This window comes from Buteo buteo, chromosome 28 (assembly GCF_964188355.1).
Source record: "Buteo buteo chromosome 28, bButBut1.hap1.1, whole genome shotgun sequence".
Classification (NCBI taxonomy): domain Eukaryota; kingdom Metazoa; phylum Chordata; class Aves; order Accipitriformes; family Accipitridae; genus Buteo; species Buteo buteo.
Window position 1 is genome coordinate 5,398,899 of NC_134198.1, and position 18,780 is coordinate 5,417,678.

The following is an 18,780-nucleotide window of genomic DNA, read 5'->3' on the forward strand; positions in this document are numbered from 1 at the left end:
GGATAAATCAAAGTATTGGGAATCAAAAGGTGATGATATGGCCACGGCGAGTTAATCAAATGATTGATTAATTTGTTTCAATAGTTACAATAATCATAATAACTTGATATTCTTGGACATGAAAACCATCTCAAAACTATTATTTTTTACACTGTATTTTTGCAGTATTTCAAGTCTTACAAAACATTTTTTCAAAAGACAAAGCCTTATAAAGGGAAAAAATGAAAGCTTTTAAAATGAATTATATGTCAGGAAAACTGGAGATTACATTTTAATTTTACACAGTAATGTAATTTATTTATTCAGAATTAAAATGACAAAATTCCCTAGTGTAACACTACTTAACTTCAGCAAATAACTTGAGAATTTTGGATAAATACTATGTAAGTATGTAATTAGGTAATGCAATACCTACTTGAAAAGACTTTTACAGAAATGGGTTGTTTCTGCTGTATAGTTTGTGTATGATTAAATCTTGCATAGCAGATATAGTCCTCCCGGGTGTCTTCTGGTTGTACATTAGAAAAATAAAGGTCTCCATTTAGACCTTGGGAAACTCTTTCACTTTGAGGCAGCCTTTGGAAAGCTAAGAGAAAACAAGAACACATTTATCTCAATTAGAATACACACTCCATTATTATGATCTGCAGACTCCACATTGACTCCATTACACTGTTTGTGGGTTTGTAAATACATAGACCTTTCTACGTTTCCTCTCGAGCTCCCTTGTCTTTCCATTCTTTCCCAGTGGGTTAACCTACAACTTACATTAAGATCTCCAGCTGCTTTTGGCTTCATGCTTTTAGGCTGCATGTTTGCTTGTTTCTTCATTTCTACAGAAATGGAAATTCTTTGATTTTTAACCTAAAAGGGAAACTCCACCATCTGTGGTCTTGGTAAGCAATGATCAACTATGTAGCAAAACTGCAAAAAGTGAACTAATTCTGCATAAAAAACAAACTCACCATTATCCATCCAAAATATTATAGGTGGTGGTAAACCAACAGGAGGTCTGCAGTGTAGTACTAGTGAATCACCTTCTCGAACCTGATTTGGTTCTAGTTTTTCTTTCGTCCACAAAGGGGATCCTATAGAAAGTAATTTTAACACACTTACAAACTATGGATTGATAAAAATTCCAGAATTTAAGGAAGAAATGCACATAATATTCCAGAAAAACAGAAGAACGACATGCATCAGAATGTTAAGTCCTTTCATGTTTACTAAAGATTTAAATTTTGTTCTTTTATATGCTTTCTTGGGAGAAAAGTAGGTTTTCTTTAAAACATTTTGTACAGCAATGATTTGCTAAAAGTGTAACCAACTGATTCAAATTATTTTGGCTACTCACGAGCAAGGTTCTATAACAGTATCTTGGAAAGTTTTAACTATGATAATGAAAAAAAAAAAAGTGATGCACTAAATTAGGAAAAAAGGTAGACATTCCTGAAACAGTATTATACATGCACAGTTTTATTAAAACATGTGAGAACAGCACAATTTAAGCTCAGAAGCTTAAAAACTGATCTAAGATAAAAATCACATAAAAAGCTGTAGTAACAGTCTACCATAAATCAAAATTTTTTAGCTTCATCTTCTTTTTGGTCCCAATATGTTCTGTATTAAAGCTATTATAAAAACTGTGGAATACATGCATCAGAAAGAGAATAAAAATTGTCCTCATCAATGATGTGTATTAAGGATTTAAACATTTTTTTCTAATTGTAGCATCATATATGTAACCCAATTTTAAACGATAGGTGATCCAGACATACCAAAAAAAAAAAAAAAAACCAAAACAGGAAAGCATTTTAGTTATTAAATTTTCTATGGAATATTAAAGACAACATGCAATACATTATTAAATCTGAATATCAGAAACTATGCAATACCTTCTAACATGATCACTTTGATGATTAAATTTTTAAGACAGGAAAAAAACCAGTGAAGCATTTGTAAGAAAATAAGCAAACCAAAGTGTTTCACATTTTATGAACATTAAAAGCTTCACTTACTAGAAGGCCTTATAATGATATTGTTGGAAATGGCTGCTCCTCGTTCATTCCTTGCTGTACACTGGTATACTCCTTCATATGCTTCTGCCTTCCCACCATTCATAATATTTATGACAAGGGTCCCTGAATTTGGTTTCATTGTTACCTGTGCATCTTTATCTATATCAAAATGAGTTCCATTGCGTGTCCAGGAGAAGCTAAAATAATAAAAACAAGTAAGTTTCTTCTTCAGTTGTGTTTTGTAGATCGTATGGAGAGAAAGAAGAAAAAAGTAATTTTCAATAATGCGTGGTATTTTTTCTTTAGCAGAGAATAAACTTTTTCCCAAACTAAATTAACTAATAAAGTAATAGAGCACATTTTAATACAAGAAATCTGGCAATATTTTAAGATAAAAGGCTTGGCTGAACTTGTTAACAGGAGCCATTTCAAAGTCAATATTTTTAAAAAAAAATTACATTAAAAGATTCTGAAGTTAATTGTATATGGAAAAGAGCTGGTTTTCTTTCTACTAAAGATGATATAGCAACATCTGCAAGAACTGATATTGCTAAAGCTGCATTAGCATTTCCATTATAAAACCTATTGTTGAAAGGGTTTATAAACCTGCCTTTAGAAACTTGCTCTGGGCTAAAATGTGTCATCTCAGGTCCCAGCAGGAGACCATTTCTTTTAATTGGTTTGGCCATTTTAAAGTTATGCAAGTGAATTAAAGACTGTGTGGTGAGTTTGATTTCTTTTCACTACTCTAACAACCATGATTCTTTAAATTAAATTTTGCAGTCTTATAGTACATAATTAATCTAGTAAATTTATACTGGTGTTACTCAACGCAAGAGATGTTTTGAAAAGTAGTCACTAAAAATGAAGAGTATTAGAACTCATAAAAAAACATGTAAAAAAGCAGAGATTCACAGTCTGTGACTTATTCTACCATCAACACCGATTTCTTACTTACGCTTTGTTAATGGTGAAAAGTATAGTTGCAGAGAGCTAGACCAACGCCTGTGAAGTGCTGAGCACTCACAGGTTCAAATGTTGTGAACAGTAATTTTTGTACTTACTACAGTTCAGCTTCATAATCTTAAACACAAACACTATATATGCTTACTGGTTAGAATGCTTCCTAAAAGTATAAACATATATGGTACTAGAAAAGCTCAAATTTTAAGTTATTTAAATTGTGCTCTGACCTTCTGCAGTAGGAGGGCAAGACTGGATGTGCTATTTGCACAAGAACTGGACCTGACCAGCAGCACTGCACCACACTGCAGTGTTTTTGGGAGGACTACTGTGCACAGTGAACCAACAGTGAACCTGTTTCTTATGACCCTGCGGGCGAAGCTGCAGAACGTGGGGTTTCTGTAATCCTCTGCTACCAATAATACTGAAGGATGCAGGGAACTGTCACGTAGTCTCAAATGAGCGGTGACAAATATGACACAAAACCCCGAATTTGAGATGCATGAAAGTCAGAATCTTTGCTGCTCAAGCTATAGGTAGCAGCATATCCCTAAACTTTTATGCCAGCTGCTCTCACCCATAAGAAGTTACCCAGTTTTAACAAACAATTCACACTCCCGGCTGAGAAAGTTCATCTTCAACTTCAGAGCTTTGAAGCAGCTCAAGTTCCAATAGGCATTTGCAGGTCATCAAGACTGATGGACCGGACTAACTATTGTAATAAATTATTTGGATGTCATATCTTTAAAAATAAGCTAAACTAAGCACAAGCTTATAAAACTCATTAGAAAATTCTGCACTTAAATCCTGTCACTTCCTCTGTAGCAGGGGAACAAAGTGAGACGCAGGTTTGATGGAGAAGATGAGGCAGAGAGCCCTGGCACATGATTCGGATATGTCAGTCTCACAGACAGTGCTCTTGTTCTCTCAGATAAATCCAACCCAAAAAAGGCATTCAAGAGAAACATCTGCAGAAGCAGTACTGTTGTCCCAAAGCGCACAATAATCATCCAATCCTCCTGGCCAACACCCAGGCTCTGGAGAATGGCATTGTGCCTGCTAAATACAAATGTGGTAAACACAGCAGCTTTATGGCACTCCTACCATTAACAGAACACTAGAAAGGGTGACAGAACCACAGATAATCACCATCTTCTCCATTCCGCTGCCCAGCATGATAACGACTGTGATCCCAAGGCAATGAGAAGGAATAATGTAGAAAAACCCCTGGTTATTCAGAGGAAGTATGTTTAATGAGCTCTATGTGTGTCTGAATGAACAATTATAGACTGACCTTGCTAATAAGTTGTAGCGTAACACTACTGAGAGCAGAGAGATGCACATATCTCTTCACAGTCTCTGAAATCAGAAGCAGTTACTAGCAATGCCAGAATGGATCACAGCTACTGCTGTTTCCAGCGCAGGTATGCAGTATCTTGAAACGAATAGTTTTCAAATATTTCAAGATACTGAAACAGGGCCTTAAAATGGAAGACGCTTGGGAATCTGATCTATACAAAGGGTTACAGTTTCTGTCAAAACCAAAAGTTAAGGCTATTAGGTAGACTTGGTAAATCAAGGCTATTGATCATTGAAACTGATACAAATTACATAACTTCTGACAAAATGCTTATGTATTTCAAGATGAGCCTCGTAAAATGCAATGATTTACAAAACATTAACTTTAAATTTATTAGTGTTACTCTGAATTTATTCGATGTCCATTCTTCTTAGACGCTATGCCTAAATCTGGAATATGATCCAGTTGATAGTATGACATGCCTCTGAGCTTTCCACGGGTATTTACCTATCTGCTCCTTTAATAATCAAGTATTATTTTATTGTTAGAGCTTTGAGGAGAAAAATAATACTACAGTTGCTTGATGACTATGAAAAGGTTTAAATGTCAAGTATGAGAAGAGTCAAATTTATGCCACTATCTGGTAGCTGTTTAAATTACAAAGGTAGGTGTGCATGTTGCTGTGAGTGCAAGCACATACATATGCACATACTTGTTACTTTAAAAAAGTTACATTATTTTCTCCTAGTTTTCCTATGCTGTAGGCCAACAAAAGCAAAACAAAATGCTACTAACCTAGGAGGTGGCTTTCCTTTTGCTTCACACTGTATTACAATATTCTCTCGAGGGTCAACAATGTAATCTTTTGGAGATTGCTGAGTTATCGTAGGAGGTTGCGACACTTCATTATGGAATATAAGAAACAGAGAGGAATTTAACAATATTTTCAAAGTATCAGCAAGACAGTTTTGTAAGCAGAGAAAGCAGAATTGCTGTTAGCAACCAAATCATCAACAGAAGACTGGGATTAAAGTATCCTTTGTATTAGGAGGCTGAAGCCCTCTACTCTTGTAAATCAGTGTAGCTATACTAACGTCCAACGGAGCTATGCTGATTTACAGCAGATGAAGATCTTGGCCAAAAAGTTTAATGAATATAATTTCTATACATCAGTTTTCAACAGATTTTCACAAAACCAAAGGGCACTTGAATTCTAAGTCCGACATATCCTAAATGAAGTGTTATGAGACACGTACCCACACAAAATGTTTTTCACCACACAGAAGGAAAAAAACATACATTGCTTTGTATTTCTAAATATTTTATGTATTTCCAAATTCTCCATGTGTGTAAACTTTTCACACATTTATTGTGCTTAACATACTGAATTAATATACAAAGCATGCTTTTAGGAGCTACTTTTCAGGAGTAAAAAATGTGTTATAAGTAAAAGACTCTGTAAAAAATGACAAAAATAGTAACTAGTTTCCAAATAGAGTAAACATGTAGGAGAAGTCTAGTACTGATTCTCCTTTAAAAAAAACAACAAAAATATAGTCAATCTTGTGAATTGCCCCAGGAGAAACAAACATTTAACATTTATGATTTATCAAGTACTCTAGCATGAGTAGCACAAAACAGAATTTATTCACCTGACAAAGTAGTTGGTGCTTACCTATTTATAAAGTAATTTATAATATGTTACCATTATCTATGCATATTTTTGCCTTAAAAAAATCCTGTTTATGGTATTAAGGTAGTGAGAAAGGTGTCTTCCTCAACATTATTAGTCTGTTTATAGTTCAGTGTCTAAATGTTGTAAATTATCTGTCCAGCAATACACTTTGCTAGTACTTTGGGAACATTTCTACCCACTTCAGCAAAATATTTCAATCAGTAGACTTAGGCCTCACTCTAGCTAGTTAAAATTGTAAATCCAGGATATTTTTTTTAAATCTTCCCTACCATTATACATTAAGTACTCTGTTACACAGAAAGAGGTAGCTGTCTGTAAAGCCCTACCCACAAGAAATATCCAGGAAAAAAAACCAGATCATGGAATCATAATGAGAAATAGCAGCTAAGTAGAACAGGCCATGCAGAGCTGGCTTTTGCTCCTCTTCATCACTGCAGAGAGGAGAGTGCTTAAAAGAGGAAGGCAACATTTTTACATGATGATGATTTTTTGTGTTTTTCTTTAGAGGCACTTTGAAGACAGTCCTTTTTCCTCTCAGAAACAGTTCTCAGGGTCAGTACACGTTTTTTAAAGATACAAAAGTATCTCCAACTCGGACATGTAAAACAGTATATAAGGACATATATTCCAATGAATTCCTTTTTTATCAAATATATTTACTCCTGAAAGTAGTAATAAACATTGCTCATGCTGATATTGAGTAAAGATTTTAACGTTCAGATAGCACACAATCAAAAATCACACAATTAATTTGTTCGAAATATCAGAACACTGATTTATGTACAGTAGTATTTTCTAAACACTGCATGCACAAAACATTTAGCTACAGCAAACCAAATTATCAATAAAATCTCAGAATCACACGTTTGGACTGCAAATTCAATTTGCAACACAATCAGTATTAATTTTCAGCAGCACACAGCCTAGTTTTGTGGACAGGAACTTACATTCTTCTAGAAGTTTTGCTTTTATTCCCCCATCAGAATCAGCAGTTGAATGGACAAATGGAGATTAAAGAGAAACATTTGTTAGTTAAAAGAAAATTAGCATTTTTGAGAGGGAAGGTAAGTATCTCTGACAAGTACATTGGTCACCATTAAAAAGAAAACATTTAAAATATTTAGCACTGTAACCCATGCCGTGATGCCTAAAATTCCAGCCACTATTTCTATTGTGTCAGATATTACTACATTTATCTCAAGTTCGTGGTATGAGAAACTTCTCTGAAGCGTTGACTTTTTAAGGGCAACCGTGGTATGTGATTTTGGCCTTGCAAGGACACAAAACACTGATACTGAGGAGACAGCAAATCAGAATTAATGGAGTGCACTGCCCTTGTGCTGCTGTCAAAATCAATCCACCCGTATGATCATATGGAAGAACAAAGAGAATGCTTCAGGCTAAAATTACTCTTACATAGACGAAAGCACCTAATTCTACTCAACAGACATGCAATCCTTTTTGGTTTGAAAAATAACTAAACAACAAAAAAATCATCTTAGTTGTCACATCTTTATTGCTTACTTCAAATATTTTGCATACATGTCTCCAGACTGCTTTTGGTCAGCTACATTGTCAGTCATCCCTTACCTACTTTGAGACACTGACGAGCATAGGAACTGCTAACTTGGTTGAAACCTAAAGGTTCAACTAATCAAGTATGTTCTCACTACCAGATCTCTGTGGTAGGTATGTAGGGAAAACTCACAGAAAATATAAGTCCTTCCCTTGTGGTGCTCTCCCAGAGCCCATTCTAATCATTATTTATGAAAGCAATATCATCATTAAAGATGTAATTTTGATTAATACGATTTTCGGCTAAAAACTCAAGTATGTGACTTTATCAGACCTAACAAAATTAGTAAGCATTATGCAGTAGGGAACAAATTAATTGAGAGTTAATGTGATATATCTAAAAGGGCTACTCATTTTTATCTATTGGTGCCTTTCTGGTTAATTTAACCTGAAGTGTTGCTCTATACAACAGATATTAGAGTGGTGCACGATTTACATTAGTTACTAAACTACAAGATGGGTTTAAAACACTATTTCTAGCCTGCAAAAATATTTAGGAAGAAAAATTAAGTTTAGAAAATAAGGCATTCATTCATCTAACTTTTAAAGCCCTCTTTAAGCCACAGCTTATTTCTCTAAAGGTATTCACAGCACAACAAGTCTGATGTGATTCAGATATATTGATCTTGTTACAGAAATACAGGTCACTGGTTTGAGAGGCTTGTAAATATGCATGGAGAAAAAACCACCAAAGCAGTTGCAATTTATGTCAGTGATTATTAATGAAAAACATGCATTTATGGAAGGTAGGAAGGTATCAAAAACATAGGGGTAAAGAAAGCCATGCAGATTAGAATCATAGGCAAATTTACTGATGTATTAATCCATCAATTTAACACTGGCCCTAATGTTCTCTGGTAATTAGTTTAACAAATGAATAGTCACTGTGAGGTGCAACATGGTTCACTGAATTCTGAAAATGTGATCATGCTTATCTTAGGAAGAAAATAACAACCTGAAGCACGATTAATCTCATAAAATCAGCTATTAGGGCTATAAAACGCAGCAGCTACCACTGCTTCCTTTTCAGCATGGAGTGCTACCTTCAAGGTTCCCCACTAACACAGTCTTATATTAGACAAGAATTTCAGATCTTGGGATTTCCCCTCTTCTAGATGTTTCCTCACTGGTTAATGCTAGAGCTCCCTGCTCAGCACACATGCTTTCAGCTTAAAGTTAGGTACTTAACCGTTTTCAGGCACTGCTTAGGATATCTAAGAGCCTAATTTACTCTTCTGGATCAAAAAGTAAGATGCTTCCAGTGTCTAAATTTTAGGTATTTGAATCTTTTACTACATCTTGTATCAGCTCCTGGAAACCTCTCACATGCAGATAAGGATGATTGTTTACAGCAAGTAGGAATTGTTCTGGGGTTTTCAGCAAATTGTCAATATGATCTTAATTTCACAAATAATTAGCATTTAACTGGACTTCTCTGCCCTTCTTCCTTTTCATCAAATAATGTGTTCAATAGCACATCGAAGTGTGAGTATTCATGAGAATCCTTCCCAAGCAGGTATGCAAGTAATTTTATATGAAAAGTTTTTGAAAATCTTCAGTAAATTAGTGTAAATGTTCATAATCACAACGTCCTGACTGAAGTGAGCAAACACACTCCATGTTTAGCTTTATGTTGGAGTTATCTTCATCTTCCTATACAGAAATTATTTAACTGATCTGCCATTATTTTGCAGTTATTTAGCAGGTTAAATACTTACAGTCAAGAGGTACATCCAATGCAGAAATCATTTGGCACAGAAAGAGGACCAAGGAAGCTTTGCTTGCAGATATGCTCTTTTTCATCATGATTTTAGGCTGTATTGAGTAAATCACACTTGAAGAATGAAGTTCAACTTCATCAGACTAGGTAGCTTGGAAGAGTTATGTAAATATAGACATGAAACCTGGTAAATAAAAATAAGAGAATAACAGTGCATAGATATTATGGAGAGAAATACCAGCAGTCTACATACTATATCCAGGGATAATAGTTACACCATGTGCTCTAATGAAATCCAAGCAGAGGTCCAGAAGTTCTTAGGACACCTAGATCATAACACCTTCCTAAGGAAGTTAGTGAACACCTCCTACAACTTTGTTAAATGGAAATACAAATACCTCTCCCAAGAACAACAAAGCATCAGTCCTGCTAGTTAAAAACCAGTATATACTAAAGATATTAGTCCTCTGAAGTAGATGTAGGAGATTAAAGCTCTGAATGCCCACTTAGTCTGTCTTTCAAACATCCTGCACAATTCTTGGAAAGAGTTATTTTAGGCATCTACTCCAATGAAAACATGTCTGGCCACAAATTCGTTAAGTAAACTGTGGGATCTTCCTGTAGCTTTGAGTTAGGTATCTTAGCTTCTCCCTGCTTTGGAACTCTTTCTAATAGACAGCTGTAGAGTGAATACAGAAGGCTTCATGGATTGCCATGCTGAGGTGCTAGCTCATGTACTCTTATTCCTGGATTTCTCATTCCACCCAAAATACATAACATCAAAATACTTTGTCATTTCTAGCCTGAAACCAAAATCTAATTAACTTGTTGCCTCCAGCCTTCAAAAGACTGAATAACAAATAAGAAGGTGATAGCTTAAAGATAAAAAACTAAAACATGAGAAGTGTAGTCTGCTTGCTATTCAAGTATTGTTTAGATTCTGTGTACTCAGGGTAAAGCTTATCTAGTTTAAGACTCTGCTTACAATAGAGGATGCTTTAGAGTGTTTGGAAAATAGTCAAGGCACCAGATAACAGACGTTTCAGAGTTACAGACTTGCTAATCAAGGACATACCTCCTCCTTAGGCTTTGACAAACCAGGGGTTGGCAAGAGAAACAAAGACCCTGGTGTCCTCAGATGACGCATGCCCATAAGAGGATAAAAGGAGTAGGGGTATTCTTCCCCAAACGACCCCCGAAGACCACCAGAGAACCCTGCGCAGGTGTAGAAGACTCTGGGATGATTGCTCAAGAGAACAACACGTCATACTTGCTCAGCGTAATGAATATGCAATAGCTAGGCAGAACATACGTATTAGACAGGCGTGGTGCTTTAACTGGAGTGCGTAAGCATGGACCGAAAACCTCAGTAGGTGTGCTCAATGTCTGGGAATCTTCCACCTTGCACCCCGCGCAGAATAAAGCAATGTCTCCTCTTTAAACATACTTTGTGTGCTTCGGGAGTTACTTTCTGATCAGGTAACAAACTGGCAGCACACTATCACAGTCTCTTCTCCTCCTTTCCTATGTGAATAGGTGGCAGAAATGAAATTTAAGGGAAATCTGTTCTTTGAAATGTGCTAGATTTTCCCCCTCAACCAAGCAGGAGAGATCATATTAGCCACAGCAGAATGATTCTGGCTCCCTCATTCAGGACCAAGCTCTAACTTAGAAGAAAGTTGAAGGAGTAAGAACTAGCTGCCTGCAAGCCCCATCATCATGACCGGTGACCTACAAAGAGCTATAAGAATACAGCCTTAGAAATCCAAATGGTGCTTACATAATGCATTCTCAGTAAATGGACATCAGTTGAGAAAGGACTTCCCAGGTGCCACACTGGTTAGAAAGTTCACAATGACCAGCATTAATTTACCTTGAAGAGAGCACTTCCTCAGCTCTACCTACAGATGTGAAACACAATGCTATCAAGTCCACAAGGAGTTAAAGTTGCAAAGAAGCAGCTGCCTTACAAACATTAAATAAGAATTTCCCTCAGTCTTCAAGTTACAGAAGAAACGATGTCTCTGAACTGCTGCCGTAAATGGTCTTTCTCTTTGTAGAGTTTTCTGAGCAGAGACTGGAACTAGAAACCAGAACTGAGGTGTAGAGCACAAACTCTCAGCCTAAACTAGCACATCAAACTCCCTGATTCTTACTGTTAGTATCTATAACACAAATCTTTCTTTCAAAATCAAATCATCCCAGCAGGTTAAACTCCTAGAGACGTACTGCTCCTTGGAGCTCTGGGGAACTGCTGACTGGGACACCAGGAGAGGGCAAATTGGTTATTCACATTCAAAACTATCTACAGCACCACACACCATAACAAAACAACTAAGTATTTGTCACGAAGGATTAGAAAGATTACAAAAGCCATCAGAAGAGAGCACTTGAGTTCTAGCCTTTGCATAATTATTTATACAAACTGGAACTGCAGAAGCAGACAAGGTGGCAAGCCTAACTCCAAAATACCCAGAAAGCGTATGCTGTAAGGCATACAGCAGGGAAGCATGACAAGTACTCAGACTTTCCTAGAAAAATAAAACTGAACTTCCTTGCATTTTAAATGAGCACCCTAAAGTGCTGGGGGTTTAGCTGGGGAAGGGGAGAAGTGTTTCTTCCATCCCACTTTTGGCACATATAGTTTCCTATGCTCCTGCTGCAGTGAGTAGGGGAAGGAGAAAGGCTTCTCTTGAAAGTGCCTGAGAGTACTCCAACACGTTTCCTGCGATGAAGTGCTCTCCAGAAGAGATGATTTTGTTCCATTGACTACAGCTGTCTGCTCTTCTCCAGTTAAACTAGGTTCTCACACACTGTTCTCCTGATCTTTATGTCATCTCCCCATTACATGATCGCTGTGGTTAACAAGGTGCTCTCTCTCTGTACAATGTGCTTGACCCACAATTTACAGGATTTTTCTCTGAAGTATTCTACAAGCGAACCTTGACTTCTATTGTTTCTTCTCCAAGCAAAATTTCAGTTCTGCTTACAGAACTCCGAGAACCTGATTATCCACTTTATTGTCTTGTTTTTTCCACTGTGTAAAATGAGTATCACGGTGATCTGAGAATATTTTAAAATTAAATTGCATTCCCTTTGAACAAGTACAAATGAATACATGGTAAATCAGGCATGTGCAATTAAAATGATTGTGAAAGTAATACCCTTGAGAAAATGCCTCACATTGTGTACCTCTGCTATTGCAACATGCCAGTAGGATACCTATTGAGCCTACTGCTGGGATGTTTGGATATAATATGGGAATTCAACAGGCAGAGGGAATTACAAAGCTGAGCTTGCACACTGACTTCGATGCTCTTCAGAGAGGCAATGTACGCAAATGGTTTGTGATAGAACATATTTAACTGAAAATGATTTTCAGTTGTCAGCACAACTGGGTGCTCTTGTTGAATATATTCAAGATTAAATCTGACATAATTTAGTATGAATACAACAGCTGCTGAGTAGAACTAAACATTGCTTTGACATAAGATTATCCGCTACAAAATAAGGCCAGGCCTCTAAGTGCAGATCAATGTAAATAAAGGCTTCAATTTCAAAACTTGAAATATTTATACAGCAGATTGCCTTTTCCTCTAGATAATTTATTTAAGATCTCTCGTAACTCAGACATTTTGTCCTACCCTTTTCATAGGAAAACACATATATTTTGACAGCTCATTCAGGAGTCTATTCATAGATTTGTACAAAATAAGATTCTCTGTACCTACGTACCTCTTCTGTACATAACAAAATATCATTTGTTATACCTTCTGTGCTTCTTGCTGAGATGCTGATTGTGAGTAGAAACATGGACTAAAGGTCAAAGCTATGGTGTAACAAACAGGAGTCAAGGTAAATATGAATGCATAAGCAAAGTATAATAATATTTTATCACAGTATAATATCAGATTTCAAAGGGAGGGCTTTTATGTATGACAACAGAATAAGAATCAAGTGAGAGACATGCACTTTTTTTTCTCACTTTTTTAAAAAAAAGATATTGCTACTTTCTACAGATGAGCTACAGAAAGACACAACTGAAAGAATGAAAAGCACCAGTGAGCCTGACATAGAATATCTGGCAGGAGCACAAAACACAGTTTGGTGCCAGTGATCTCTTCGCTGTGACGCACGTGTCTGGACACTTTTGGCCATAAAGAAAAACAGATACTTTGAAAACATTGAAGGAGCTAGGAAAACCAGCATGCATATGGAAGGGATCATTTGAGAGGCAGAATTCAACATTTCTGTTCATACTATAACTCAAATGGGAGAGGCATCTTCTCTGTGATTTTAAGAGCTTAAAAGCAAATGAATCATAGACTCATAGAATCATTTAAGTTGGAAAAGACCATTGAGATCATTGAGTTCAACAGTAAACCTAGCACTGCCAATTCCACCACTAAACCATGTCCCTAAGCGCCGCATCTACACGTCTTTTAAATACCTCCAAGGGATGGTGACTCCACCACTTCCCTGGGCAGCCTGTTCCAATGCTTGGCAACCCTTTTAGTGAAGAAATTTTTCATAATATCCAACCTAAACCTCCACTGGCACAACTTGAGGCCATTTCCTCTTGTCCTGTCTCTTGCTACTTGGGAGAAGAAACTGACACATCATGGCTTACATCCTTTCCCTCTGAAGAAGTCTCCATACTACCTGTGCATACACTGTGCTACTCCCTCAATCATCTCCAGGCCTCGTCTGGGAGACTTATGGCTGGCTCAGGTCAGTATCTGCCAGGGAGAGTGTTAACAATTGAACAGTACACATGATCATGGAACGCACACAGCATGGTATATTTTACTATCCTGTACTAATACTGAGTACTACTGATTCTTAATTGGGATATTAATACAGACAGACACACTCTCAATAGACATTTCAAAGTTTAATCAATGAAAGCTCCAGCTGACAGATGGAACACACTTTTCCTTTAGCTATCTTCAACATATGCACCTGGCATCTTTGATTTCCTTCTAAGTGCAGCTGCAATATTTCTTTGATAGGATGCAAGAGGTGTAAGGGAGTGTATTTACTGAAATTCAGCCTAGTGCAAAGTTAAAGAAGGTATTTTCTAAATGTAATATTGTTCCACAGAGTTTTGATGCATCAACTGATTATGCATTTCTACTCAATTACATTAAGACAAAAAGGTCTCTATGAATGTGAACTGAAATCAAGGTCAATGTTAGAAATGTGAAAGGGCTATAAAACTGCAAGAAAGAACAACTAGAATATTTCATGCACATTAGGAAAAAAAGGCATTCTCTTCTATATAGTCATGATTAAATTATTGGGGAATAAGTTAGTGCAAATGAAAGGAAAATTACTACTGAACAAAAACATTCCTCTGCTTCATTTGTCTAATACCTTTATTTCCTCTCACAGCGAAAGACAGATATAATTAAGATATAGGAAAAATAAACAGTTTTCAAGGAAACCTGTTTCAAAGCAGCCTTATATAAAGCTCCATAGAAACATGAAAAGCAATTTCAAATGAGGTAAATGGATTTAATGACTTTTACCTAAAAAAGAATGTTAATAATACATACATTTTATTCTATATTTTTAACAGATAAAAAGCACAAAATGCTTGCTTTTGAGGACAACTGCAATACCCTTATCACTTAATGACAGATCTTTATAGGGCTTATGTATTTTATACAACTATGCAAGTATCAATAAGATGATTCAAAATATTTTTGAACAACTGGTTTCAAATTTCACACTTCTTTTTTAGCTTACCTAGCATTTACAGTTATAGGTAACATTAAAAACTCTGATTGCAAACAATTATTTAATTTAAAATCTTTCAAATAGAAACAGGTAACAACGCACTTAGTAATATACTACCTAAGTGGCATGGACACACTACTAATAGAAACAATAACACTATTTAGATATGGCCTTTATTCTAGCTGTTTTTATGGAGATAGCATGACTTAATAGACTAAACACCCATGTACACGTTAACAGACCTGAGTCTATTCAAAATTCTGCTCTTGAATAATCAGGTAGTCAATTCAACCCCCACTGGTTTGCTTTCCCCATCTATCTCTTACCTATTAGATGTAAATTGTCCAATGTATGGTCTATTTACAGGTAGGTGGTCTTCATCTACTTACCACAGGACACATAGCTCTGGGGTGGCTGAATATAGACGTATGTAAAGATAAATTATTTTTAAAGCTTTCCAAAATGCACCAAATCAGAACTATTTCTAATCCTCTAGAACTCTGGAAAACACCACGCTGCTTTCCTCCAAATTATTTATTTGTCAGTCTACTATAGATACATCATTTAAAGTCATCAGGGAATACTAAATCATTTTCTCTGACCCTCTGTTTATGAAGCTTAAGCCCATTGCTTTGCTTTTGGCTACATCATATGTGCTATGGGGACACCCATGTAAAGAAGACTGGATCAAGAACAAACTGTGCTGACAGAACTCTGGAATTCAAGAAAGAACTCCTCAGGACTAATTCAGATGCTGCAAGTACTCATTAGTGTTAGATGGTTATATGTACTTTAGCCATTTTTAAGCTTTTTTGACACAGGCAGGCAGCAAAGCTGTGTGCTGCACTCTAAATGTTCTTAGCAGTTCTATATACAGCAAAAAATCAGCAGCCTGGTCACGCTCCTGGACTCCCCCTACACACAGCATTACTCTTTTGGCTCTGAGACCATACTTCAGCATTCACACTGGTGACCTTCCTTCCCACCACCTAGCCACAACTTCCAGTCTCTCCAGTCTCATCCTCTATTTTCCACTACAGGAAAAATCACTTAGTCCTTGAAACTCCTTTATCGACAATCCTATATTAAGACCTGTAGCTGGTTTGTTATTCATTAAAGTCTGGTCTGTTTCATTACATAGTTCAATTTCTGGTTTTATTAATCAGTTTCACACGGCAATAAGTCAAATGCTTTTCAAAGTCTATTACATTGACAGCATCATCTTATCAACCTTGTAATTTTATCAAATATTAAAAGATTAAAATCAAGCTTTTGTCAATCATTTGTTTTACAAGCCCTACTTTCCATAAAACTATGCTGAGTAGAATTAATTTTACTCATGGCCTTTAATTCTCTATCAGCTGAATCCCCAATCAGCTTTTTCCATATGTTCACTGTGATTTATATCAGGCTATATTTACCCTGCTCAATCTGCTTGTCTACTCTGAATCTGGGCAGAACACCAGCTTTCTTCCAGTCTTAAATAACATATTAAAAATGAAAACCTGTGAACCAGAAATCTCTCCTACCGGATCCTCTAGGACTCACAGGTAGACCCATCACATGTAGACCTGCTGACTAGAAATATGTATATTCAACACATGTTATTTAATATTTATTAATGGTTACTATGACTAAAAAAGCTCTCCATCCTAACATCATGCATCACACTTTTTCTTCCAATTCATCATGTTACTTGCAATAATAAATCAACAGGGAAAGAAGAAAATTATTGTGAAGTAATTCACAAAAGAGTGCTAATCCCGTTTCTGTTCTTAAGACTTGGTCCTATAAAAATAAACAAAATATTTGTCTGCTTGTCTCCTCCACGGCAATGGCCAACACATCTGCCATGAGAATAGAAGCTCTTTCACCCAAGTGTCAGTACTGACTGCGCATCTGCACAGCCCCAGCACAATGAGATCCAATCGCTTCTAGCGTAACTTCAGTATCAACTACTGAACTAGCAATGTGAAACAGCTTCATTATCCACCCCTTTTCCATCGCTACTGAACTACACTTGTACCAGGTTATCTGACACCCACCCAGCTGATGCAGCCTTGCACGAGGTTGACCCCTCTGGCCCAGCCAGGACTGAGCAGGGTCCTACAAGGGTGTGAATGCTCAGGGTCTACCTAAGCAGAGTCAACACCAGATCAGTCCTTTAACAGTGTTTTATTAGGGCAGGTGGGGCTATAAAATGAAGACATGTCTGTTTGGGTAATTCTGTAAGATATCCTCCCTCCAACAGCCACTTGCCCATTGAATGGGAGACAGGAGGAAACCCCTGGGTTCCAGGTCAGCTTTACCTTTTCCACATTGATAAGGCATAGGCAATCTGGATCTTGTCTTGTTTATTTGTTTCTGGCTTGGGGTTTTTTTTAGATTTTCTTCTCTCCAAGTATTTTTTCCCTTTTTCTTTTGTGAGTGTTTAGTATTGTTCTTCCCTGAACGCTACAAAATTCTATAGTTGCTAACTGCAGCTCACTGGTAAATCACTATGAGCACTGGTATACAGCTAAAAAAGCAAGGATATAGGTCCTTAAAAATCCCCCTCCGCAAAGTCTTATTTCAACTGTCTGCTCTAGAAGTACAAATACCACATCCTAGGAGTGCCCTGAAATGCAGGGTAAAAAAAACCAACTAAGCACAGAGTTCAAATGTCTAATTAAGGGCTGCAAGGTAAGCCCATAAACTCAGTCATGATCCACAGACTTGAATCTTCTCTTGAGAGCAGCCACTTAACAGTTGATTTTTAAAAGACTGGACTGGAGCAGGGCTGATCTGTCCTTCTACAATTGTCTTACATATTTCCTGAGGACCTATACTGGATTTAGCCCTTCTGAGGATTTAAACAGAGAAGCACTTACTTTCTAGATCCTGCTCAGATTAAATTATAAACTGCTTTGGCTGGAGCGATTACATACATGGCAGAGCAAAGCTGTGGATAGCCCTCAAACAGGAAAGTAAGCCTAGTAAGCCTGGCGAGTTTAGCTGCCTCCAGAGTCAAATCAGCAGCTGAACAGCATTTTTGGATTGCAAATTTAAACTCGGGCGTCTCAGTCTTGCTTGGGTGCTTTCTGGTGTCCTAAATTCTTGACTGGATTCAGTCTTTTACACCTTCTTTACCTCCTCACTTACAACAGAAGATGGAATAGAGCATAAAAACAATGGTTCAGTGCCATTTATTTCAGTAGTCCTTTAGAGCCATTACAGCCTGAACAAACATGCTTCATCTCTTATGCATGTATGCATACTTTGCTGTCTTTCAAAGATTTGGCTGAAGTGCTTGAATTGAGTGCATCTTTGCAAATCTGCTGAACACTATGGGTTTACACAGGAGGGAGTAAAAACATAACTTGCATAGGTTTAGAGAGATATAGTTTGGCTTGAAATAAATCACTAAATATAGTGATCAAGGAAAGTAAAGAATACAGCTTTATTATTCAATTTCTCAGTGAGTTAGAAATCATTCAGAGTGAGAGAAAACAAATTAAGAAAACACATTTTTAGAGCACTTGGATGTTAAAAACAGGTACCCACCACATGATGGTATCATTAGGATAGCTCCTCAGGCTATGCTTTGACATTTTTAGAAGCGTGCAAATGATCTAGTTGCTCGTTAAGTCCACTTTCAGAAGATCTAATTCAGTTCAACAACTGAACTTCAACAAGACAAAGGCTTTCAAGTAGCCCATCTCTTTCCCTCGAAAAGGTTTTGCAATAGAGCAAAACAGTGCTTATGCGAAAGATATCTATGAATCATCTG

General features: G+C 36.7%; 1 protein-coding gene across 8 annotated transcripts in view; it reads right to left on the bottom strand.

Annotated features, from left to right (window-relative positions):
• NRCAM (neuronal cell adhesion molecule) overlaps positions 1–18,780 on the bottom strand; it is a 165,616-nt gene that overhangs the window by 64,298 nt on the left and 82,538 nt on the right. For 3 of the 8 annotated variants that reach the window (XM_075059069.1, XM_075059066.1, XM_075059068.1), the window contains exons 1-6: positions 9,268–9,364; positions 6,922–6,939; positions 5,074–5,179; positions 2,016–2,212; positions 966–1,088; positions 416–586 (exon numbers count right to left, since the gene is read on the bottom strand). In XM_075059069.1, the coding sequence (XP_074915170.1) occupies positions 416–586; positions 966–1,088; positions 2,016–2,212; positions 5,074–5,179; positions 6,922–6,939; positions 9,268–9,355 (703 nt within the window). In that variant the 5' untranslated portion in view covers positions 9,356–9,364. Of the gene's footprint in view, positions 1–415; positions 587–965; positions 1,089–2,015; positions 2,213–5,073; positions 5,180–6,921; positions 6,940–9,267; positions 9,454–18,780 lie in introns of those variants that run through there. The other 5 variants (XM_075059062.1, XM_075059061.1, XM_075059065.1 and 2 more) reach the window with 3 other exon arrangements.